Below are 27,516 nucleotides of genomic sequence, written 5' to 3' on the forward strand. Positions count from 1 at the left end.
ACTTGATGTGGATGATCATGTGGAGTCAACAGAAACCACAATAAGAAATGTGGATCTGTAAACAAAGACCGTCATCCTCAAATCCGTTCTGTTTTGTTTTGCGTCTCGACTAAAGTGAAGACGTAGACCTACCATCTTGCTCTCCTCCCTGCTGAGATTGGAGGGGACGAGGTCCTGGACCACCAAACACTGCTGCTCCATGTCAAAACTCCACAACCATTGCCCTGGGTAGCTCCCACGAGCACACTGTGACTGCAACACACACCTGCAGGGAAAGCAGAGTTAATTATATTCACTGTTTTGCAAGCTGAAGCAAGGCTCCCTAACTCCATTACATATGTCAAAAACACAAGCAGAAGGCCAGTTTCTATCTAGAGTTAAACTAAACGTGGCTCAACCTGTTAGTAGTGGGAATGTACAGCGGCAGCACAAAAAGCAAAATTGCTCATCTTGTTCAAATAAGATTCAGTCCAGTAGTATTTTATTTAAATAGATAAATACTGAAGTAGTTAACGTGCAAACGCTTGTAGGGCAGGTGGTAAGGCAGAGCAAAGGAGAGAGCAGGGAAGGAGAGTCTGACAGAACAGAGAGAGGCACTTTAATCATATTCAGACACAATCCCACCGGAGCAAACCGACTTGGCGAAACACTTCAAAAACTAACAAGCTTGCCAGGAGGTTTCTTGTTTGCTACCATTTTCCTCACATGCTTGCACTGATCTTTATTTTAAGTAACACGAAATAATCTAGCTTATAATACATATCATGATGTAAAACCTGAGCAAACACTGTAAGAAAGTTTGCTTATCAAAGAAACTACGAAGGAAGTAAAACAACAAAGCTTTTCCCCCTTAATTTGTCTGGTATAATGTAGCCTCTAATGCTAGCTGATAGCTTTGCTTTTGCTTTAATTTAAGGTTCTTTTTTAAAGCCGTGTAATCCCACCGGCAACAATTGTTGCCGTTTTAACCCCCTAATTAAACATACTGTGTGTAGGCCAAGTCAGTAAGGAGTAAAATGCATGATCTCATTTTGCTGGGAAGAATTTGGGATTTAATGGATTCATTTAGACTTTTTCTGCATGTTGAAACTGCTAGAACTCATCTCTTACATCACAGTACAAAGTGACAAACGTGTGACCACTGTGGCTGCTGCTAAGGTAATTTAAACATTCTAAAAAAGAAAGAAGGAAAACACATTTCTGCACTTTTGGCATTTTCTTGGTTTATAATTATATTAATAAACAATAAAATGAATCAGTCTGAACTCCAAATAAATCTTGACTGTTGTATTTTATATTTAGTGTAGCCATAACTGCTGATATCGATCTCACCTTCCCTCCAGGACACACCAGCCACAGTAAGGGTCGTGGGCCAAGAGACAGGAGTGGCAGTCTGGATGCTGCTGACACTCAGCCACTGGCCTCTTCTGCAGCTGGAACCAGGACAACACAATCAAGTTCAGTCATGCAAACCATCCACACTAAGCTCCTAAAAGCTCCTGATTTAAAAAAAAATAAAAAAATGAGAGAATAGGCAGCCCAGATTTCCCAGTGGTCATTAAAATAATCCCAAATACATGCCGCTTTAGCAAAAGAAGTGAGACTGGGTTAGACATGAGGTTTAAAATGATTTATCTGTAAAGAAATGAGGCTATAAGAGTTCAGTTACTGTGTGTGTACCATGTTATGGGTCATGATGAAGAGATGTTCCTGTTTCTGATCCAGGATGAGGTCTGAGCTGATGGCTGCATTCTGCTGTATGGGGGTCACAGAGTACTCCTCAACCTCACCGTTTGGCCCCAAGAACACCTGCAAACATAAATATGAACGATTAGATAACAGGTGAACCGGCTGCTGACATGAATATGCATCTCTTCACATGCTCAGTTTTAAAAAGGAAAGTGCAGTTATAATGAAAACATAAAAATAAACAGCTTATTTTCCCGTTTTATTCAGAGATGGAACTGCAAAATCCTTCAATTTAACCATTTGTCAAACTGGTAGCTCAAAATGGTCTTTTTAAGGTACTCTGGATTTTTTGCAGTTAGTTGTAAATCTTTAAAACATGTAGCCCCTTTCATCCATCCATCCATCCATCCATCCGCTTCCGCTTATCCTTTTCAGGGTGGCGGGGGGCGCTGGAGCCTATCCCAGCTGTCATAGGGCGAAAGGCGGGGTACACCCTGGACAGGTCGCCAGTCTGTCGCAGGGCTAACACACAGGGACAAACAACCATTCACACTCACATTCACACCTAGTGACAATTTGGATTAATCAATTAACCTATCCCCACAAGCTGCATGTCTTTGGACGGTGGGAGGAAGCCGGAGTACCCGGAGGGAACCCACGCAAACACGGGGAGAACATGCAAACTCCACACAGAAAGACCCCGGCCTGATGGTGGAATTGAACTCAGGACCTTCTTGCTGTGAGGCAACAGTGCTAACCACCGTGCCACCGTGCCCCTTTTCATTATTAGTAAAATATTTTTCTAAAGCTGCAGATTCAGAGGCCTTTTTTATTCCACACGTTCCAGTCAAAACCTGATAATTACATTACCCACACTGTAAATCAGCCATAGTTCTGATATTGTTGTACCTGCAGTGACAATCTGACTTCTTTCTGTTTACATCAGCAGTTCCTTTTCCCCCAACAGCTTCTGACTCAGACTCCTTTTATAGTTTCCCTTTGATTCAATGGAAGAACTCATTTAATGGAAGAAGCCTAATCCAGTTTAACAATTATATGAATCTAAATGGTTGTGATCAGGTATTAAATATATCAAGGCCCACACAACTGATGAGAAACTAAGGTCTGACAGACGACACTGACTCATTCACATAGTTAACAAGGTTGAGGAGGTCTCTGCAGTCCATCAGTGTGCGGGCTCTACGGCTGCTGTAATGTAGGTTAACACGAGTGCACAGCCTGACCAACTGCTCCACATCAGCAGTTTGACGTTATTTACAGCAGCCATCAGATCCATTCCACCCAGTGCCACAGTCACATATTTCAGTGTGAAAGGAACAGAACAACACCTCAGCTCAGATACTCCGTCGCTCAGTCTTTTTCGAAAAACAGCTTTAGATCATCTCTAAACAGTTGAACAGAGTCAATGAGGTTCTTTCCACAGTGTTCTCTTTACTGACACACTGGAGTCTCCAGGTTTGTTACGCTTTCTTTCATGAATCACATTTTCTACAATAACACGCATACAGCTTTAAACAACACTTAAACATAGCAGCCATCAGGTCTGAAACTGTGTGTTCTCACACACAACAGGAACAAGAAAGGAAACATTTTCACACGGGCCCCATCAGACCTCAGTGACCGGGACACTTGCCAGGTTTAACTTCTACTTCAACTGGGTGAGATATTTTCACCAGTTTAGAGCCGTCTGTAACTGGTCACCAGCAAGAAACTCTTACATCAGCAGGCTCTAGAGATTCAGAAATGATGTGGGTGGCAGTGGGTGGAACCTGTGAAAAACACCCCAGTGTGAGCTTGCCCATCTCTCAAACTGACTGACACCACATCAGAAGGCTGCGTTTTTTCAAAACTTTGCAGCAGTTTGCATATCACACTTAAACTACCAACACGACTTATCAAACCAAAGGTTAACTTATTTGTGTTGGGGTATTTTACAACCTTTGAGTGTGAACACATCAGATTTGTTCGATTTCAGTGTGTTTTGTTCAGTACTGAGTGAATGAATACTAGCTTTGATGTTTTTATATTTATTTATGCTAGAAAGTTTAGGAGGTGTTGGTACAGAGATCACACTGCTCACACTGTGACCAATGCACTGGTTGAAGAGCAATACAGTTTCTGTGGGTGAAGACAGCATGTATGTAAACAAAGCTACAGTGCATATGTGAAAATGGCTTATGGCTACAAAGGTTTGTCCATCCACATATATTTAATCTGAATAATGAATGACAATCAATAAAGAAAAGACATTTTCTTGGCCGTTGAGGAAATCTGACAGAGAGCCTCTCGATTTCTTTGGAGATCTAACAGATCTAAAATGCAAATGAGACTGACTTTAATCCGAGCGTCTGAACAAAAACAGATCCCGTTTGGCACCCTAACACAGACAGTGTTTCTGTACAAACCACGTCTCAATTAGAAGATAATGCAGAGCTAAACCAACTCTGTTTATACCCTGCGATCATTTCTGTGCTTACACAGAGCAAAAGCTCGATTCCAAAAAAAGTTGGCATTCTGTACAAGATGTAAATAAAAACAGGATTCAGCTGTTTGGCAGATCTCACAAAGCCACATTTCATCAACAAAGAAACACAAAAAAACCAATCAAATCAAAAAAGTTTGGTATCTTGCAAAAGCTCTTAGCTCAGTTTGAATTTGATGGCAGAAAACTGTCTCAAAATAGTTGGAGTGGGGGCACCAACAGTGGTACTGAAAAGAAATGACTGGAAGCTCATTCAGTTCACTGGCAGGAACACGGCCGGGTATAAAAAGACCATCTTAGAGAGGCCAGACGGGCAAGGCTTCACCAATCAGGCCACATCTACAAGTATTTCCCATGATGCTGATGCTTGAGTTTGACTTTAGATTGTGACGCTCGCATTGGATGTGAAATGGATTTCAGTCCTTAACATTTCAATTTCATGTACTGCAAAAACAATTACGCAGTAGATGAAATTAAAAATCAGCAAATTTCAACGCACTTTGAGCACCTGCACCTAAAAACACTGTCATAGTATAAAGTCAGAATTTTGGCTGGCTTCAACAAACATACCAAAGATTTTCTCTGCATTTGGGAGTCACCACATCAGATCATCCACCACAATCGGACCCTCAGACCTTCAACCGATTCCACATGTTGGAATTTCCCCTTTTATTCATACAGTAAACACACACATACATATATACATGTGATATATATATAGATATATATATGTATTTTGACCGTCTGTGGCTGCACAGACAAAGTGCTCATTAATGAAACTGACACTGTCTGCTGTCATGATCAATAACTCAATTCTGAATGAGGTTCTCTGTTTTGAAGTGCATGTGTCTGCCAGTCAGCGATGACAGTGCACAAAAGTGGAGCTCTCTAAGGTTTAGCTGGGTTAGTGTGACGTAATCATACAGAAAACATGTTAATAGGCGTCATTGTGCCGTTTCTGCTTGTGCAGGGGGCCCTGACCACAAGTCACCATTCAGGAAAACCACACAAAGAGCCAACTGTGAGCAGACGAGCTCACGATCTACAAATTCCTCGTAACAAGGGAATTGCTGGGCCAACTGATCTTGTTGCTGAAGTTACGGTTGATCAAAATAAAAACATATTTTAGATCATTCTCACATAATTCTCTGCATCTTTTAGGCTTGCCAGCAACAAACACAAAGTCGGCGTCATTCCTTCAATCGCAGACTCTAATCTTGTTGCTTTTTCTGATGGTCGTTTGCGCCAACAACAAGAATCGTCTGTCTTTCCTTGTGTATTACCAAGTTTCAACCTGATCTCCCTCAGAACCCACAGCACTGGATGACTCAGGTACCTCTGAAATCCGACTGACAGCATGTCATCTCCACCGCGCTTCACACAATCTGGTCACTGAGCCGAAAGCTTACAGTTCATTCAATATGAACTGTGTCTGTATTTCTCATGTTTGGTACCCACTGTCACAGAGCTCTGACAAGAGTTCACAGGATTGTGCCAAATATCACACACATTTGCAGCTTTAACAGGTTTAATTAAACAGGGCCAATGAGCACAGAGGTGGACATTCAGCTTTAAGATGATTTTGTTTGCTTTCAGGCTGAATGCTGTATTTTTGTAGCATCAGTAACAACACTGCTCGACACACAACAAAAACCAGCTCATTTGGGCTTCTAGTAGATATAATCCATTTTGTCCCCCTGAATCTTTTAATGCAGCCATGTTAAGATGTACAACATACATAAAACAGGCAAACCAAGAAGTGGAGGGAGACCTCTACCAGGAAAGGCACATATCTCTGTCTCCAGATGCAGGAGGAAATTTTAAACTCAAAACGAGCATCTTTGAGGAAGAGGTTGGATTCTACAGCAACAAGGTTCAAAATCAAAAGTGTTTACGGACAGAAGTCATTCTCATGCTTTGCTATTTTAGAATGACACGGAGGTCCGGTTTATTAAATAATCAAATTCAAAACTTGTACACAGAGCTTAACAGTTTTATTAGACCACCACCCCGTGTAAGCTGTGTGCCACAGCTGCCCTAAATTAACAGTAATGGTGATTACCTAAATTGATTTTTACAGTTGCCACCAGATATTTACATACACTTCAGAAAAAAATCTTTTTTTTCTTTACTGTCAAACATCAAATCAGTAATTTTTTGTTTTAGATTAATAAATATTAACACATTTGTTGTATTTGTGAAATGACAGAGTAAAGACAGAGAACATTGTTGTGTATTTTATTATTACTTTCACCAAAGTCAGAAGTATACACACACTAAGTTTATTAACTCCAGATTATTCCATAGAGGAAAAGGAGGGAACACCATCCTGACTGTGAAGCACGGGGGTGGCAGCATCCTGCAGACGGGACTGGTGCACTTCACAAACTACATCATCAGCCAGGAAGTTGAAGGAAGCTTGGGTGCAAATGTGTTTTCCAAATGAACAATGACCCCAAGCATACCTCCAAATTAGTTACAAATGTCTTAAGGACGACAAAGTCAAGCTGCTGAAGTAGTGTGGGCAGCACTGAAAAGGCAAGAAGGCCTACAAACCTGACCCAGTTACACCAGTTCTGTCGAGAGGAGTGGGCCAAGATCCCAGCAAACTGCTGTAGAAAGCTTGTGGAAGGATAAGGGAAACCGTTTTGGGGCAATTCTCTCAAATACAAAGGAAAGTAATAAAAAATACATTTTTTCTCTCCTTATTCTGACATGTCACAAAGACAAAAAAAAGTGAATATTTATGGATCTGAAACAAAAAGTTTACTCCAATTTGATGTTTGACGGTAAAGGAAAAAAAGTTTGTGTAAATATCTGGTTTCAACTGTATGTTTCTGTAAAGGTTAATCCACCAGCACAAGCTCTTTAATCAAAATGATATTTTTAAGGCTAAAAAATTATCATGAAGTTTAATTTAGTATTTACAAAAAGCAGAAAATAGTTAATAACATCATCATTATTTTTTTAACCACATTAAATTTATTAACTTTAATTATTAAACAAAAAATAGTTTCAGTGGCTAAAAGTGATATTAGTAAAGTCCAGTTACCGGCTCACATTTGCATTTAAAAAGGTGAACTCTTAGGTTTAAATAAACAGCATTAAGCAAGAGAGGAAAGATTATAAACAAATTCTCTTATGGAGCAGTGTGGTATTAAAAACACAGAAGCACATTCATTCTCAATAATGAAAGTATCAGTGGATGGATTAGGTGTTTTTCATACTGTTTATTTTTCTGCACTGGTCTCATGTTTCAGCACACTGTTAAAAAGGTAAGACTGCTGCTAGAAACCCAACTCCACCGCCAGCAGGATGATGTTGTAGAGATTACTCCGGGTGTACCAAGTGTAGCCCGTCTGTCTGTAAACACAAAGATTTCAGACCTGACAGCAGAGAGCAGCCAGTGTCTGGAGGTGAACAGAGGGAAGACTTGAGCTCAATGTTTGCTGAGCTGATCTCTGCATATGTACACTACAGTTAATTAGGGCTGCCACGATTAGTCGACTAGTCACGATTATGTCGACTATTAAAATCGTCGACGACTGATTTAATAGTCGACGCATCGTTTGAAGCTTTGTAAGATCCCAAAGGACGCAGGAATAAGTAGCAGGATTTAAGAGTGTAATAACGGACTGAAACAGAAGATGGCAGCACTGCATGTACAAGGATGCCAGCTACCGTTAAACCCCGAAGAAGAAGAAGAAGAAGCAGCTGTGTCCCAGAATTCATAGCGCGGCCCAGCGCAGTTTCCAACAATGGCGGCAGCTAGTTAGTTTTAATGTTACTCTTATTATTCTTTCTGGGTCACAAAATAAACGTTTAACATATTTTCAGGCGAGAATGTAGCTGTGTAAACTTCAAATATCTGCTCAGTTTATCAGGACACCACATATTTTCAAAAGCGCTCCGACGTTTTCGGAGACATCTGTTACCCACTAGCTCGTTAGCGAGCCGGGGGCGAGGCTCACTAGCGCCGTGAGAACACCGGACTCCCCGCAAATCGTTTTCAAACCCACCGCCGTCTTTCGCTACTCAGGTTAAACATGATATATGAGTCACTTAGATAACTTAAAATGTTATTGTTTGGCTTTTTTTTTTTTGTATTTTATTTGTTCCTGAGTAAATCGGTTTGGCTGAGATTAAAGTTATAGTTTTTACACAGCTGAATAAACGTCAAGCAGACAGCTGATTATCAGAAGTGTGAGATGCTCCAGAATATACTCCGTTGTCCTGTTATATTTTAGATAGCAAGGAGTTTATTAAACTTCACCGAAACAATCTGCAAATTTCATTAAAAATTAATAAACTATCATCTTGTCTTTATTTTTAGTTAGCACAGACCTTAAACACTTAAAGCTGTAAGCTAATGATAGTTATATAAGAGCAGATGCTGCTGGTGCAATAAGCTGTAGTTTTACGTCTAATGGATGATGATCTGATTAGTCGACTAATCGCAAAAATAATCGGTGACTAGTCGACTATCAAAATAATCGTTTGTGGCAGCCCTACAGTTAATACACCCAGCATGTTACTACGGTTCAGGGTTTGAACTCAAAATAACAAGCACAAAAGAACGTTCCACCACAATCTGTGCAGAACATCAAAGTTGGCACAAAATGCTCTTTCTTAAGACCAGAATCCAAGCGCAACCTGTCTGTGCATGTCCTGAAACACGATGAGCCATGTTACCTTGTGTAAGTTCCCTTTGGAGTCTCCCAGGAAGGCGATGGTATGTCCCACTCTGCTGCTGACAGCCACAGCAGTAAGACGGGCAGAAGGGCTGTCTAATATGGTTTCTACTTCCACAGGAATCCGGCTGGCCATGGGGCTGGGGGTGTGGTCGGAGCCGCAGGGGTAGGCATCCAGGGTATTCTAACAGTGGGGGAACAGGAGAGAAAATCCGTTTGCAGTCCGTGTTACGTTCAAGCAAAACACAAATAAAGAACAAATTAAATGTAAACTCCTCAGTTAGTGTTGTGCACAAAGAAGCCCTCGGGTGAGTTGTTATTAAGCCAGTAGCCAAAAATATAACAGCAGCGCTCCTACTGCAGTAAAATCACAGCAGGATGTATTGTGAAAGGGCTGGGGTTTGGGAACAAACTAAAACTATAACACAATATTTGCTTTTTCTCCACAGTGTAGCTCTGGCGAGAGTCCTCGCTCTGGCTGCAGGGCAGTTGTTTTTTGTTCCAGGCCATTTGTTTTTCCACAAGAATGTTACATCGGGGTCATTGCTTCATCACTGGTTGTCCTAACAGTAGGAAATAGAGGGAATGAACCTGAGCCCGGCCTGTCGAGCGCTACTTGTTTTGATGGACTGCGTGTTGTTGGCTGGTGTGGTGTTATGAATAGATTCCTTTTTTGGCTTCATCCTAAGAGAAGCTCAGTAAAAACATGTTTTCAGATGTAACCACTGCACACAGCTTTGAGCCTGACTGTGAACATGTCGCTGACCATATGGGGAGCTTCACAGAGGACTGATTAAGCTAATTAAGGGCCTGCTTTGTCCACATCGGGAGAACCGAGGCATTAGGGGAAAACAAACAAAGAACACTGCATGCTAAGAATAGAGTTCTAAAGTTATGACACCCAGTCTAGGAACATGCCCTGGATGCTTGCATGCGACCTGCTGGTTTGGCTGACGAGTGCTGTGCACACTAGATCATCCGGACTTTTAGCCATAAATTATATGGACAGTAAAAGCACAAGAGAGTAACCATAAGGTCAAAAGACCACTTGAAGTGCATTCCAGCCACTAATGTCAGGCATGAGTCACAAATCCTGATCAGCATTAAAAAAAAAAGCCGTTTCCAGTGGTTCAGAGCTGGTGTGAGACTCTGTCACTGCTACAGATGGAGCATTGTGGCAAACAGTGAACGGGGATGATTTGCGTGCCAGATTTGACATCCTCATCATATCACGTCTCTTTTCAGCTCCAGATGCCTCCCGACTGTTCGCCTATAACCATCTGCTTTGCTATGATTTACCTGGACTCAAAAACATCTCTCTGTCACACTATGTGCCTGTATCCCTTAATCTTGTTCTCTCTCTCTCGTCTTTCTTTATCCCTCTTTGTCAGGCCTTGTTAAACACTACCAACTCCACCCCACTAAGTACAGCTAATGCCTCAATCGATCCTCCCTGACCAGTAATTGTATTAAACTGCACCACCTGCTATAGATTCTCCCCTCAAGACAATCGGCTGTGTGTGGCTGCACGGGTTTCTCACATCTACTGCAAACGAGAGAACGATAACAGAGGGATGTCAAGCATTCTGTCCAAATTCAGTGTTCACAAGGATACATACAAAAAGTCAGCTGGATTTAAGAGGTCTAATTCGATACCGTCTTTTAGAAAGAAATTACATTAAATTTCAACTCCTGTCTTGTATAGAGATCCCTCTCTTGGAAGAGGACTGCTGTGCACAGATGCACTAACATTAGCTTTCACTCAGGAGAGTCATCACTAGAGTACAACAACATGTTCTTCTGCAAACAGAATGATGAAAACAAGGTGAGTGATGGTGCACTGCGTATTAGCTTTCACAGTTAATGGTTTACTGCGTTCACTTTCAGTTTGTGTGAACATTTCCATTCACAGGAAAGAAAATAGTCCAGGAACAAGGAAGGTCTTCATAACCACAAATTACATTTTTACACAATATAATGGAAGGCTATCATTATTCTTGTAGGCAGTAATTTTTCCTTTTAGCAACACCCTCTCAGACACAAACCTACAATTACACAGTGACGCGGGAGCGGAGCTCCGTCACTGAACGCTGACCACTGAGCAGCTTCACAGAAGAAACTCACTTCCTAATGCAAGTTTCACAATATCTGCACAACAAGCAAAGCAAGCAGTTTACAAGCAAAGTGCGAGCAGAAATAGCAAGCGTTTCACCCTAATTTTGTGTCTTAAATAAAACCATACGACATTAAGTAGCTGAACAAAAACCAGCTGATTCAACAGGTGAGCTCACCTCTGGCAGATTGGCACAGTTGGATTTGACGTCATATTCAATGTAGGCTGCCTCCACTCCTGCTTCTTTACCCATCTGTGTATAGCAAAAGTCTCTGGTGGAGTTGATCCTGCGGTCTACATCTTCAAGGTTAAACACACAAAGAGCCGACTCCTCACTGGGCCGAGTTGAAGCCAAACGAGTGGAGAAAACACCAACTAGAGTCTCTGAACCCCGGCCCCCTACGTCTTCTTTGGACACGCCCAGCTGGACAGCTTGCAAGAGATTGTAAATTTTACCCGTCCTTGAACGACATGTCAGCGGTACTTCCACATAGGAGTAATAGGCCTGATCATCCAAACACACGCGAGAGATGTAGGTACGGTACTCGCGCGATGGCGACTTTAGGTCCCTTCTGTAGAAAAGGAAGTACACGTGCTGACGGTGGGCGAACGAGGCAACAAAATTATGATCATACTCTGAGAGGCGGCCAGCCACGGCCAACTTGGCAGTCTCTTCGTAGGAAAAGATGGGATCCTGGGCAAGGTTTCGCGTGGAAATAGGCGGATGGCTGCTGGTGTAACCCCGACCCACAAACAAAACAGGCTGCTTGTCAGGATGAGAGCGAACCACAAGCCCAACAGTACTAACATTAGGGTGATTAGCCGCTACGTACTGAGTATCAACCGGCCTCTCTGTGGAAAAAAGCACTTGATCCACAGAATCCAGGCTACGCTTCTGGCAAATTCCTTGGTTGACACTGCCGCAGGTTATAAGTTCCATAGAGTAAGGATTGACCAACAAGAGCTTGTTGTGGTTGCTAGTTTCTCGGGCCTGAGGACAGTTGGTCTCAGTTACAGGAGGTAAGCAATCCCGGCTGTCTGTAACGGGGCCTGTGTCATCCTGTAGCTCAGGTTGGAGGAAGGGATCCAACTGGAACAGGCGATTTCGGGCCCCGACGTAGACCCGACCCACGTTGGGGTTAGGATGCAGGGCCAGGTGCTCAAACAGAGTGTCATTTCGGATAAACGTAGGATAAAAATTGGATGGGAATGAGTCTGATCCTTGGACAGTGCCTATAGGAAATAAAATTAAGGGACAGCCAGTGGCCAGCAGCAGGAGAGAAAGCAGCGTTTTGACTGCTGACAATGAAAGACGCACCATCCCCAGAGGCATGGCGGCAGAGCTGAGGGAAAGAACAAAACACAGGATGTCAAAGAATTTTCCAGACACAGAAGTTATATCATGGATTCACACATAACAGAACTTACTTTAGAAACCATCCACCCATCTATTTTTAATCTCTTTTTGACAACACAATTATGATTTGAAACACAAGACCTTACTGAACTTTAATGTTTAGCGGTATATACAGTGGGGCAAAAAAGTATTTAGTCAGCCACCGATTGTGCAAGTTCCCCCACTTAAAATGATGACAGAGGTCAGTAATTTGCACCAGAGGTACACTTCAACTGTGAGAGACAGAATGTGAAAAAAAAATCCATGAATCCACATGGTAGGATTTGTAAAGAATTTATTTGTAAATCAGGGTGGAAAATAAGTATTTGGTCAATAACAAAAATACAACTCAATACTTTGTAACATAACCTTTGTTGGCAATAACAAACGTTTACTATAGGTCTTTACCAGGTTTGCACACACAGTAGCTGGTATTTTGGCCCATTCCTCATTTTGGATCATTGTCATGTTGGAAGACCCAGCCTCGTTTCATCTTCAAAGTTCTCACTGATGGAAGGAGGTTTTGGCTCAAAATCTCACGATACATGGCCCCATTCATTCTGTCCTTAACACGGATCAGTCGTCCTGTCCCCTTGGCAGAAAAACAGCCCCATAGCATGATGTTTCCACCCCCATGCTTCACAGTAGGTATGGTGTTCTTGGGATGCAACTCAGTATTCTTCTTCCTCCAAACACGACGAGTTGAGTTTATACCAAAAAGTTCTACTTTGGTTTCATCTGACCACATGACATTCTCCCAATCCTCTGCTGTATCATCCATGTGCTCTCTGGCAAACTTCAGACGGGCCTGGACATGCACTGGCTTCAGCAGCGGAACACGTCTGGCACTGCGGGATTTGATTCCCTGCCGTTGTAGTGTGTTACTGATGGTGACCTTTGTTACTGTGGTCCCAGCTCTCTGCAGGTCATTCACCAGGTCCCCCCGTGTGGTTCTGGGATCTTTGCTCACCGTTCTCATGATCATTTTGACCCCACGGGATGAGATCTTGCGTGGAGCCCCAGATCGAGGGAGATTATCAGTGGTCTTGTATGTCTTCCATTTTCTGATGATTGCTCCCACAGTTGATTTTTTCACACCAAGCTGCTTGCCTATTGTAGATTCACTCTTCCCAGTCTGGTGCAGGTCTACAATACTTTTCCTGGTGTCCTTCGAAAGCTCTTTGGTCTTGGCCATGGCGGAGTTTGGAGTCTGACTGTTTGAGGCTGTGGACAGGTGTCTTTTATACAGATGATGAGTTCAAACAGGTGCCATTCATACAGGTAACGAGTGGGGGACAGAAAAGCTTCTTACAGAAGACGTTACAGGTCTGTGAGAGCCAGAGATTTTCCTTGTTTGAGGTGACCAAATACTTATTTTCCACCCTGATTTACGAATAAATTCTTTACAAATCCTACCATGTGAATTCATGGATTTTTTTTTTCCACATTCTGTCTCTCACAGTTGAAGTGTACCTCTGGTGCAAATTACTGACCTCTGTCATCATTTTAAGTGGGGGAACTTGCACAATCGGTGGCTGACTAAATACTTTTTTGCCCCACTGTATATTAATATTAATCATGACCAAAATAATGAGGTGAGCATACGAACAAGTAATCCTCCTCTAAACACTTCTACTCTTGAGTCTGTACGATGTAAATAAAAGGGCTGGCTATGCTCTAGTTGTCCTTTATTTGCAAAGGACAACAAATCAGAAAAAAGTTTTCTCAACATGACAGTGAAAAACATCTTTAGGCAGATGAGCTCAAAGACTCAAGACCAACATAGATAAAGATCATTTTTGAATTGTGAATCATGCAAAGCTACTGTAGTGGAGCCCAATTATAAAACATCTCATGGTGAGCTCTCTCAAGACCTTTGCAACCTTATTCTTGTAAAACATACTGATGGGATTTGTTACAGAAGAATTTCTAAACTGCTGAAGGTACCAGTGAGCATTGTTGAGGCCATAATCCGGAGAAGCCGGCCGCGACCAGGTGCTCCCCGTAAAATTTCAAACCGAAGAGTGAAAAGAATTACCAGAAGAGTCATCCAGTACGTTTTCCCCTGTGTCATTTCTCATAATTACACATAATTTATGGACACCTATGGTTTGATGTCTTTGCATGTGTGGATTGGACGTGTGGTTACCAACATCTGGTAAGACTTTCTTGTCCTTGAGAAATATATTTACTTATACTTGTATATTATGGCTGCTGTAACAGTTACAGCATAAACCAATGTTAGCAAAGTAGAATGGGAGGCAGAGCCTTCAGTTTTCAGGCCCCTCTTCTGTGGAACCAGCTTCCAGTTTGGATTCAGGAGACAGACACTATCTCTACTTTTAAGATTAGGCTTCAAACTTTCCTTTTTGCTAAAGCATATAGTTAGGGCTGGACCAGGTGACCCTGAATCCTCCCTTAGTTATGCTGCAATAGCTGTAGGCTGCTGGGGGATTCCCATGATGCATTGAGTATTTCTTCTTCAGTCATCTTTCTCACTCACTATGTATTAATAGACCTCTCTGCACTGAATCATACTTGTTATTAAGCTCTGTCTCTCTTCCACAGCATGTCTTCATCCTGTCTTCCTCCTCTCTCCCTAACCAGTCGCAGCAGATGGCCGCCCCTCCCTGAGCCTGGTTCTGCCAGATGTTTCTTCCTGTTAAAAGGGAGTTTTTCCTTCCCACTGTTGCCAAAGTGCTGCTCATAGGGGGTCATATGATTGTTGGGTTTTTCTCTGAATGTATTATTGTAGGGTCTACCTTACAATATAAAGCACCTTGAGGCGACTGTTGTTGTGATTTGGCGCTGTAGAAATAAAACTGAATTGAATTGGAATTACCAGAGCGATGAACCAATCAGCACCGTCTCCCAAGAATCTTCTTGGTTCAAACCCAAAGTGGGCCCTTTTTGTGGAGAGTTCCCTCTCTGCCTGCGTTGGTTTCCTACAGGTACTACAGGTTCCTCCCCCAACCCAAGGTCTGTGGTCTGTTAGGTTACATATGTGTTAGGCTAACTGGTAACTCTAAACTGAAAACGGACGTCAGATAAACTAAAGTATGGCGAATAAAGCACTCTATGAATGTATGCTTAAATATGGCTCGTTTCTGAAGTGCTTTAAATGGTCAATAAGACTAAAAAATTTTTTTCTATAACTAGTTCATAACTAGCTAATGCAAGGCTATTTCTCTGTCCTCCTAATGGGGTCATTGACTCCTTTTATTTTCAGGTAATTGTGTTATTAACGTTGACATGACACAGCCAAGAGAAATTATAGATATGCTATAGTCGAAACAGGCAAAGCTTGCTCTCTTGTATCACCTGTGTGATCACGGAGCAGGAGCAGTGATCAACATCAGTTTTGTCCACTAACATCATTTAACTTCTGTCTCAAAATGACTGAGGCAGGACATGAAATGAAACAACGGGGGAAAAACAAACAAACACAAAAGGCTGCTTCAGAGCACATAGTGTAGATGAAATCTAAATCTAATAATTCTTGTGCCACCCTTGGCGCCAAAACTTGCAATCAAGAATTTGTGATCATTTGCAACGAGTCTTTCGCATCTTTGAAGCAAGTCTGGCCCCCTTTAAACTGCAGGATTGTTTTAACTTCACTGGAGGGCTTGAGAGCATCAACAGCCTGTCTGAGGTCATGCGAACACACTTCAATCAGATTTCAGTCTGGACTATGCCAGTTCACAGCCATTCAGAGGTGCCCTGCTACTGCTCTTCCTCTTGTCCTGGTGCATAATTAAGTGAGCCTGAGCTTCAGCCACAAACTTATGGCCGGGCATTTTCCTTCAGGATTTTCTGGTAGAGATTCATGGTTCCAATTACACCAAGTCAAACTGACAGGCCCCCGTTTGACTGCTCATATGATGTTGTTTTTATGGAATGCTTCGGTCTTGTCAGGCCACAGAATATTTCCCAAAACACTTGGGTGATCGTCAAGATATTTCTGGAAAACATGAGATGAGACTTTGCGTGTCTTGGATCTCTCCCACGAATGCCATTTTTGCACAGTCACTTTCTTGCATTCATGATTGTTGAATCATAAACTGAGGAGTTGTTTAGATGCTGTTCTAGAGTCTTGACGTTTTCACACCTTGGCTCAGGCGATTAGAGGATCATCAGGGGTCTTTTTTTCCCCTCTTTGGGGGGGAAACTCCCACTAGGTTTAAATCTGGGACTCTTCGCCATTTGACCTTAGAACTAAAAAAGCTTCTCGGATGAGAGGTGAAACATCTTCAAGCAACTTAAAGAAGTCCAGACGCTTTTCAGTGCAAGCTCCTTTGACTACGATGACCTGGATGACTGAGAACCTTCACAGACACGCCCACTTAAAATCAATCCTTTGATTTTCTGGAAAATCGACAGTGCCCCTCATGTATGAACTCTGGTTGTGTTTACTGACCTCGAAACGATTTTATGTGGTGCACGGCGCTCGAAAATCTGTCAAAAAATGTTTTATTACGACTTTCGTAAGCTACGAAGCTGATGGATTGTGGGAGCATTACGGCATTACGGCTCTCGTAGGCAGCCTCGCGGAGTGATACGCACTGTGCTTCAACATAATATTACTGTATTGTGTGTGTGTGTAACCTCTTGAGTTTTGTGGATATTAAACATGGTTATGCTGAGGATATGTCGGCTGAAGAACCGCTGTCCAGTTTATACAGTTCACTGTATATGTGTCAAGACTACACATGTAATTGTATTAGTCTAGTTAGTAGTCCTAACTACTAATTCTAACCTATATTAAATGCTGCTGTATGTAAGCCTTGTTTGTATGGAAACCTGTTCATTCCACCATGTAAGGGCAACTCATAAAACTCACTGTTACATAAGAAGACACTGTGTCTATTTTTGGACTTTATGACCATCTCATTAAGTTTGATTATTTCAAACAGAAGGACTACTAGAAATAAACCATAGGACACATCAGCTTCTCACCATTTGTTTCCAGTGGTGTTTTATAGAGGCATCTCACCTCTTGACCTCCCAGCAGCTTGGGTTTAAACACACATAGTTCTGGATACAACCTGCAACACAAAGCAAACAGAAGATATATCATTATTCTCTATTCTTAGACAGTGAGACAAGCGGAGCGACGACACATCTAAAAGGATATTAATGCAGGCCAATGAAGCATGTGTGTTTGCCTCTAGGGCTCCAGCACCTAGTATTTTTGAGTACCACCACAGTCCAAAGAATGCTGTGGGAAGCTCATTTTCATTGAAATTCCAGTCAGACCCGTATCTGACAGACTACATCCGTTTTTGTGTGTTTAAAATAAAACCAAAATCAGAAAAAACTACATAAAAACCTTGCAGTAGGGGCCAAGTCAAGTGATGCCAGTCCAAGAGTGGTTCTCAGTGTCACACACTTTCCCAGTACTCAATCCTCTCTTATTGCTAGGATACAAGGTACAAAACCTTCCAAGTCTCTGCCAGAAAAACAAGTTGGTAGGAGGTAAAACAGGACTGCATGGACTGTTTATACACCACAAACCCTCATTTCTACCTCAAGTCTACAGCGTTTACTCAGTTATAATTGTTAAATGACATTGAAAGCTCGACTTTCTTCTTCATACAGTATATGGCTGCTCATAACCTCTCCTCCTCCACAGCCTGCCCGCACTCCACTGCTGGCACAGATTTATCTCTTACGAGTTCAGGCTTATCCAAAAGGGAGATTGGGAAAAAGACGCTATTCATGCCACTGAAGAGGCTGAACTTCAACCAGTGTGTACACACACACACACACACACACACACACACACACACACACACACACACACACACACACACACACACACACACACACACCTTTTCCCCTGCCAGATTAAGAGCATTAGAAAGCTTGCTTTGTTGGTGGAAATCTCCTATATATGGGAATGAGGGTAAAGGTCTGGTAAGAGGCCAAGGACAGTATCATCATTATCATTGCTGTTGTTGTTATTATTATTATTAATACTAATACTAATAATAATAACAACAATAATAGCATTATTATTATCATCATCATCATAATGGATACTTTATATCACACATTATATACACATGTTACCAAATGTCAATTCTCATCCAAATGTTTCTGATTTTTCCATCCAACAACATGCATCTTCCTGCACAGCCAATGAGGTCAAGCACGCAGATTCATTTGGTGACTGAGCTGGGAATGATCACATATAAACCTAAACACAGGCTCCTTTGACCCCTGAGGGTGGGGGAAGCTAGTGTTTATATCTTATTTATAAAGCTGCAGCTCCCTGGTGGAAAAGTTCCCTGTGAGGATTATACTTGGGAAGCAGTTACGAGCCTAACAGAGCAGAGGCAGAAATGACTGGCACATTCATTTATAAAAGAATTTTTCCAAAAAATATAGAGTGGCTTTCTTTTTCCAGGATTACCAAGTTAAACTAACATTACTGTAACAGCGCTAGAATTAAGGGATGTGTTCTCTAACCCTTCGACTTTGCAGGCCCCAGTTAGCAATCTACTATTTTCACAAAGCTGCAAAACAAAAAGCCAAAAGCACACTAAACTGGACCACTGTGACACTTACAGAAATGTAGAAAAGGTTTCCCATTCCTGCATCAAATAATCCAATCAGACTCAACTTCAAAGTTTCAGACACCTGAGAACTAGAAAATGGACTCCTGATTCAATTCCCCTACATTTGGACTCGGAGTGGAAGCCTTCTAACTTCAGCACGCCTTGGGCATCCGCCAGATGTAAGAGCGAAGAAATATGTGCCTGTAATTGCTTTTATCTAAATGTTCTTTTATGTAATGGACTCCAGTCTTGTTCTAGTCTCCTCACTCAGTAGCAATAAAATATGCACTTTTCCAGCAGTTATGAAAGATGCAGGCACCCAAAGACATTTGGAAATACAATAAAGCTAGAAAAAGACACTTTAAGCTTTACACCCAGAATATACACTAATACAATGACCCCATCATTAAAGGCTCACTACACTGGAACTAAGACCAGTAGGTCAATGGCTATCTCACTAGTGTCTAATTAAAAGTGCTTTGAGTGCTCAGGTAGATCAGAAAAGTGCAACTTAAGAACCAGTCCATTCACCATTCAGAAAGTTCACCAACAAGTCGTCCCAGTACTTCCTGTCTACTGTACAAAACTATTAACAAAAACAAAAGAAACCCCAACATAAAACACACAAGTACCAAAGCAGACTTTGTGGAGATGAGCCCAATTATGGCTTTTATGACAGATTTCCCCAAACAGTAGAACTGAAGCCATTTCCTGTATGTTATGCTTTTATTATATTTTAGTTTACTAAAAAACTTCTTCCACGCTTAGTTTTTAGGTTTTATTTCAGTTCACTATAATAGTTTGGTTCATATGCAAATTGTCTGAGTACACTGTTCTGGAGTGTAGTAGTGTTGAATGATTGCAGTGTCAGTGGGGATCCATAAACCACAAATGGCTCCAAACAAGCAGCTTCCCACAGAGCTAAGAGACCATGACTACACTGAATATGATGAGCGTCCAAAGACAGCGCAAGCAAAAGGGACAGATTTAGTGTAAATGTGCAAAAAAAATAAATAGTAAGGTAAATGTACTAATATATTGTTAAGGTCATGATAGTAGTGGGTGCTGAAGCAGATGAATGGGACCAGCAGGAGAGATTCCCTGTAGCACAAACCACGCCTGCCAGACTCCACAGCACCACAGAGCATTAAACTGAGCCATCATCTGCTTCACCGAGTCCATCTTTTCATTCATTCTCAACTCAGTTATCCTGTTATACTCAGTTATTCTGAAGGAGACGGATGAGAGCAACAGCAGAGCAGGGCACAGAGTATATCTGAAGTGAAAAAGCTGGCCCAGGGCTACAGAAGGACAATCGTAAAATTGCAAGGAAGGGGGTGAGGAAAAGAGGAAGGGGATACAACGAGAGAAAAAAAGACCAGAAACGAGTGCAGACAAGCCTCAGTGCTCACTGAGAACTGATGGAATGTGACTAATGATAATAAGCCAGAGAAAGAATGAGAGGGGGCAAGAGGGGAGTGAAGCTAGAGGATGAGGTGACCATTAATTACAGCGACCATCCATAATGACCCATTCATTCACAGAACAAGGGGGAGGGAAATAAAGCAAGTTTCTAATTAGTGACATGATTTAGAGAATAAACACAACCAAGCAGGAGCACAAACACATGCCTATAATGAGAACTTCTTCCTACTACGCTTTAAACAAAACAAACACTCACTCCAAAAATCTCTACACCAACAAACAGCATTTACAAAGGATGCTTTAAAGTAACAAACTCATTTACATCGTGACCACATAAAGGCCACTTTGATCTTAAGTGGGCGGGACTGACTGTAAAGCTTGATTACACATTTACACTGCATCTCACATTACACAACACAACTTTTGGGTTAATCCATAGAAAGTCCACAGCAGTTCTTTGTTTTCTTTTCTTTTTAAAAAAAAACAAAAACATTTTTTGTTAAACTGCATTTTCACACATTTTAAAGTCCCAATTTATGCCATTGTCTAAAAGCAGCCCGCTGGGCCAGATTGGAGTGTTTGCCGTGCCGATTCTGGCCCCTAGCCTTATGTTTGACACCCCTGGTTTGAAGTCTGTGAGAGCTGACACACGTTGGCTGTCCAACATCCTCCTCTTCTTTGTTTCACTAGGTCACCAGTGTTACTGCTTTGCTACACGAGTGGTATAAACAACATTAATACACCTACGCCTCACAGCAAGAAGGTCCAGTGTTCTAATCCACCATCCGGGGAGTTTGCATGTTCTCCGTGCGTCTGTGTGGGATCTCTATGCTTCCTCCCATGACCCAAAGACATGTAGTTAGCGGGGTTACATTGATTGGTGATTTTAATTTGTCCATGAGTGTGGACAAACCCTGTGACAGGCTGGTGACCTGTCCAGGCTGTACCCCACCTCTTCCCCTACGGCAGCTGGGACAGGCGCCAGCCCCCTCGCAACCCTGAATTACGTAAGTGGAAGAGGATGGATGGATACATACATATATATTTATTTATGTTTGTTTGTTTTAAACCTTTGTCCAGCATTGCAAACAGTATGATTATTAAAGCTAACATTCACTTTACAGTGAGTGCAGCTGTTGGACATCATTCCTCATTTTCAGAAAATGCAATCATGGAAGAGTTTGATGTGAAAACCGGCACAGAATCGCCTGTTTTGCATAATAAAGTGGAAGAAAACTAGGATTTATACAAACACAAGAAATACATCGACTTGGAACTTCAAATGGTTAATCAATAATCAAATCTGAGAAGCTGCTGCTCGCCTCTGCAGTCTTCTTTTGTTTCCAATAGACAGAGTATATACCATATCCCATTGGAGTATGAGCTGGACCGATCAAAGTGGCAGCATATTAAGTTTACATTTGAATTTACAAGAAATGGACCCTGAAGTTTCTGCAGCTGCCAAATCTTTGTGTTTCCTTCAGGAAGGATTGGGAAATAAACTCGTTACTCGTAGTAGTCTTTACTTTACCTCTACTCTACTTTTTCCTTGGATGTGTTTTGTTGATTGTATATTGAGACAACAATGCAAATAAGAAATGTAGCTATTCGATGAACCAGCTTCATGTTCTGCATTCTTAGTAATAATGACACACAAAGCAAAGCTCAAATATCCAAGAGAAGGAGCATTTTTTCTTAAAACCCTCCATTAATATGCAAATTTATGCAGAAATTTGCTCCAAAGTCTAATTAGATCACATGCTCCAATGGATTACCTGAGGTGAGGTGCCAACAACATGCCTACAGTCACAGAACAATATGTTTACCTAAAGCCAAAAACAGTCTTTCCTTAACTTCTATTTGACATAATGGATTTCCAAATAGTTATTTATAGAGAAACCCTCAATAATTGCCACCCATCTTAAAGAACGTATTTTAACTGGTGATTAACTTCATGGGGAGCAGGAATGAAAAGGGAAATGAGGAGGAGGGAAATCGTTGGCCCGTGCTTTCTTCCGGAAGGAAACATCTTTCCAGAAATGAAGACATAAAAGTTCATAGGTTTCTGGGTCAGGACTATTTAAGGGATGAAGTTCCTCAGTGCCATAACGGTGAGCTTTCCTGGACACGTTTCAGTTGTCAGACAAGGGCAGTCACTTCTCACTGCCTCCGTACAGGAAGTTCCCATGGCTGTTAAACTTTATAACCCTGAGGAAATCACTTTAGGGTGACAGAGGATGAGCCTGGCACAGGAAAGGATCGGGTCTTAAGGATCACCTCTGTGTTTGGGTGGCCCTCGATGACTTTGACCAAGCACATGGACATGTGTTCCTGTTTCCTCACGATAAATCAGCCTCTCTGTATGTCAGACACAAAACGCTTGTTCTCAGCTTTTTCAGTTTGGCAGATTTAAAGATGCGTACGCTATCTTGGGCTCACCATCCATTAAGTACATCTTCTTCCAAAAACTACAACTTAAAGATCTAAATATCTTTTAGGCTCTGCCTTCTGTTGGTTAGCATCTAGGGGTGGGTTTTTATAATCGATTCATCGATTAAAATAGATTCTGGCTTGGATGACGTAAAATCGATTCATTAAAATCCTGAATCGATTTTTTTAATATAAATTTATTTTGCCCGAAATGCCAGAATCTCTGGTGACATCTCACAAAATTTCAAGAACCACCAAACAGCTAAGACAGTAAATGAGAGCAGGTACAGGGATTCTGCACATAGACTTAAACACACAGCGCGACCCGCGGATCAGAATCAGTTAGATGTCGCCTTTCTCACGGTCGGGGTGAAAGCCGACAGCTCGCTGATTCTTTGAATCGCGCTTTGTGTTCACGCCCTTAATGAGCCGATTCTAAAGCTGTTAGTTTGATCTCTCTCCAAACAATATTGACCGAACCAGCAGCAAAAGAAGATCCAAACGCTTCACATAAACATCGTCATGAATTCACTCTGACTTTTACTGTTTTGCTTCCACCGCGATGCGCAGCTCTCTCTCTCTCTGTACTTCAAGAACAGTTTCCCTTTCTTCATTATTGGCTTGCTTGTTACGCACCAGTCTACTATTGTTTACAGGCTGTCAGCCGCTGTTTTTTTCCCTTTTACATTTTCCGAAAAGAAAACCTAATTTCTGCTGTTCAATACTGAACAAATTTAAACTTTTTAAAATTATTCAAAATGCAAAACGCTTAGCCGTGTCTCTAATAAAACCGCTGTAACTTCAGAGGTAATGTTCATATGTTGATTAATGGTTTTCTTTCGTTTTTGATGTACTGCAGAATATTTTTATAAAATCCCAGGCCAGGAAAATCACCTTCATGTTTTTCTGTGTTTTATCTTCAGCTACTTTGACACAAAGGCATCTGCTGTGACGCTCACACCTGTGATAAAGTCTTGCGTGTGTCAGCTTCCTTTTTATTGATACAAAAATATGTAAATGTACTGATCTGAATTATAATATTTCTGACTGTCAAAATTTCCCAGATTTAAATCGAATCGAATTAAATTGAATTAAATCGAATCGTGGATCGAATTGATTCGGGACCTTGTGAATCGGAATTGAATCGATTCTAGAAATCAGTGACGATACCCATCCCTATTAGCATCCCTTCAAGTTAACAGACAACAAAATAATGTGAAAGTTCAATAACAAAAACCTAGTTTTAAAACTAATAATAATAATAATAATAATAATAATAATAATAATAATAATAATAATAATAGATTGCATTTTTATAGCGCTTTTCGGGACCCGTCAAAGCGCTTTAATATCACTATTCATTCACTCTCACATTCACACACTGGTGGAGGCAGCTACAGTGTCAGTCCCTGGGGGGCAGACTGACAGAAGTGAGGCTGCCATATCGCGCCATTGGCCCCTCTGGCCATCACCAGTAGGCGGTAGGTGAAGTGTCTTGCCCAAGGACACAACGACCAAGACTGTCTGAGCTGGGGTTCGAACCGGCAACCTTCCGATTACAAGACGAACACCCAACTCTTGAGCCATGATCGCCCTTACTCTCCTTACTGCAGTTATATTGACTGTTTCTCATCATTAAAAGAAAAAGGTCTTTCCAGAAGTAATCGGAAGGTTGCCGGTTCGAGCCCCGGCTTGGACAGTCTCGGTCGTTGTGTCCTTGGGCGAGACACTTCACCCGTTGCCTACTGGTGGTGGTCAGAGGGCCCGGTGGCGCCAGTGTCCGGCAGCCTCGCCTCTGTCAGTGCGCCCCAGGGTGGCTGTGGCTACAATGTAGCTGCCATCACCAGTGTGTGGATGTGTGAATGACTGGTTGTGTAAAGCGCTTTGGGGTCCTGAGGGACTAGAAAAGCATGGCATGACTTTAAGCTGTGTGACGAAGTGCCCGACTGTGGTGGAATTAAATGTTAAATGAGAGCAAGTAGCGAGCCATGAGGGCTATCATAAACAAACAGCAACAGCTGCCAGACAGGAAGCTATAAAAGAGGGTCGGTTTATCTGGATCGTATCTGGATCAGATGCAGCAAACAGGTGCGGCTGACAGTAGACACACCACAGAGTATCTACGGCGCTGCAAGGCCACGACTTCTGAATGAAATCCAAGCTATTATGTTTCAGGGTAAGTCATATCTTATGCCTTCCACTCAGTTCTTAGTGTTGGCGAGGTGGGAGTGTTATCATCTACAATAAACTAAAACCTAGAGACACATAAAAAGTTCAGAGGATGAGGTATGATCTGCCACAGAGAAGAAAATGCACTGTGAATACAACCTTGATGCATGTTCCATCTGTTTGTGTCCATCCTCACACCGAGGCTCATTCACAAACGGTGAATACACACAAGTATTTGCATATATAAAAAAAGAGAAAAAAATCTGTGCAGACAAATTTCATTCACAAGTTTGATTCAGTGTTTTCTTTATACTGGTCCCCCCCTCCAAAAACAAAGCAACCCCCACGCAAAAAAACAAATGCTGAGAATTACAATGCATAAAGATATGAAATTAATTTACAAACATAAAATACCAACTAAAAGCGATATTCAGCACCTCTGGTATTTTAGCCTGAGCATCACCTTTATCTTTTTAGACTACGCCCACACTAACCCGGATAGATTTGAAAGTGGCGTTTTCGTCTACACCAGCATTTTCAGTTGTTTTCACAGAGTTGTGCGTCCACATTAAAACGGTCGAAAACGCTCACGTTCCAGTACTGCACATGCGTGAAACACAAGACCTGCCTCCTTGCTGTTTATTTAGTGTCTGGTTCTTTGAAATGTCGCAGCAAAATGTCGAGGAAAAGCAAAGTTTTTAAATGGACTAACAATGAGGTGGAGTTGTTGCTGCGAGTAACACAAAAGTACAAAGTAGCAAAAGCGAGTGAGAATGAAAGTATTTGAAGAAAAGGAGCACGTACAGACTGATATTAATCTTTTTTAGGGCTGTCAAAATTGAGAGCAAACAAAACAACTGCTGTATAATGCCCTCCGCTGTCTTAGTTTAATTGGTCACATGACTGCATCATATGACTAAAATGTGTCATTGTTTTCAAAAAGTCTGTTTTCGCTGTCCACACTGCAATGCCAAAGCACCGTTTTCAAATGTATGCGTTTTCTAGAGCGAAAACGCCGTCTCAGTGTGGACGGGAGGCCAAAATGGAGAGAAAACGATGTGTTTTCAAATGAAAACGCATTAGTAGCCTTAAACTCTTCCAAAGTTTATTCACACTGGTGAAAAAACTTTGGAAAAGTCCTTTTGTGACATCATTGACTTCAGTCCGGCTGTGCAGGAGTCTCTCTTACAATATCGTCACCACTTCACCTTGAGGTAAAAATGTTTCCTTGTTCACAGAAACTGGGGCATGGCAGTATTTAGAATTATTCTTATTCAAAGAAAATTGAACAGTGTTAAGAACAATATTGGCAACTGCACACATTTCATGAACCAAGCAGTAATTTTGCCAATATGTTAGAGATGAGATCAACTGTTCTTTGTACAATTCCCAATTTTCCCCCACATTTATTTTAGCTCATTTTAAAAAAGTTTTATTTATTTACTGTCTGAAAGAACAGCATAATTTTTCATCAGTTTACTACAAATAATCCTCTTAATCTTACTTTGAAAGTTTTGTTGATACTAGTCAGCAAACTGCTAGCAGAAGGCCAAACCAACCAGAACCAGTTCATGTGCCACTGAACTCACTGAGGCTGCAGAACAGAAGAACTACCAAACTGCAGTCCAGAAAGGTCAACATACAGCCTGAAGACTCACTGAGGAGGCGGCATCACAACGGATATATCCAATCGAAGGACCATTGAGGCCTGTGATTAAAGGACAAACCGTTGTCTTGCCTTTGCATGACATTACTGTTAATATATTCAAGTAGCTTTCTGAACTGTTTACCAGCACTCTGTGTGTGTGTGTGTGTGTGTGTGTGTGTGTGTGTGTTCGTTCTCTGCATCACAGTGGGTTAGGTAAAGCATAAAGTGGACGGTGTGTGTTTACACGGTGGATGGCAGCTTTCCAGTGGGAGACTCCACCCCACGAGGGCAGAGACGCAACATCACGCCATTATTGCCATGGAAACACACTGACCCTGAGTTTTGAACGCTGTGTTTAACTCCTCTGGAGTCTGAGTTAAGATACACAGACCAGGTCAGACTGTGATTAGACAGAAGCAGAGCCATCGATTCATAAGTCAGCCTCTGAGGAGCGTTATATACAGTTGTGGTCAAAAGTTTACATACACTTGTAAAGAATATAATATAATGGCTCTACCGAGTGTCCCGTTATTTCTAAAACTGATTTTTCTCTGATAGGGTGATTGGAACAGATACTTCTGTGCTAATATTTGGTTACATGTCCCTTAGCCATTTTGACTTCAATTAGGCGCTTTTGGTAGCCATCCACAAGCTTCTGGTTGAATCTTTGACCACTCCTCTTGACAGAATTGGTGCAGTTCAGTTAAATTTGATGGCTTTCTGACATGGACTTGTTTCTTCAGCATTGTCCACATTTTCAATGGGGTTTAAGTCAGGACTTTGGGAAGGCCATTCTAAAACCCTTATTCTAGCCTGATTTAGCCATTCCTTTACCACTTTTGATGTGTGTTTGGGATCATTGTCCTGTTGGAACACCCAACTGCGCCCAAGA

General features: G+C 41.7%; 1 protein-coding gene across 2 annotated transcripts in view; it reads right to left on the minus strand.

Annotated features, from left to right (window-relative positions):
- The window catches only part of plxnb1b (plexin b1b), a 94,768-nt gene that overhangs the window by 21,834 nt on the left and 45,418 nt on the right, over window positions 1–27,516 (minus strand). Inside the window, exons 2-7 of one of the 2 annotated variants that reach the window (XM_026169110.2) lie at window positions 17,386–17,437; window positions 11,175–12,339; window positions 8,885–9,067; window positions 1,681–1,809; window positions 1,333–1,433; window positions 133–265 (exon numbers count right to left, since the gene is read on the minus strand). In XM_026169110.2, the coding sequence (XP_026024895.2) occupies window positions 133–265; window positions 1,333–1,433; window positions 1,681–1,809; window positions 8,885–9,067; window positions 11,175–12,329 (1,701 nt within the window). In that variant the 5' untranslated portion in view covers window positions 12,330–12,339; window positions 17,386–17,437. Of the gene's footprint in view, window positions 1–132; window positions 266–1,332; window positions 1,434–1,680; window positions 1,810–8,884; window positions 9,068–11,174; window positions 12,340–17,348; window positions 17,438–27,516 lie in introns of both variants that reach the window. The other variant, XM_026169109.2, reaches the window with a different exon arrangement.

This window comes from Astatotilapia calliptera, chromosome 5 (genome assembly GCF_964374335.1).
Source record: "Astatotilapia calliptera chromosome 5, fAstCal68.1, whole genome shotgun sequence".
Taxonomy (NCBI): domain Eukaryota; kingdom Metazoa; phylum Chordata; class Actinopteri; order Cichliformes; family Cichlidae; genus Astatotilapia; species Astatotilapia calliptera.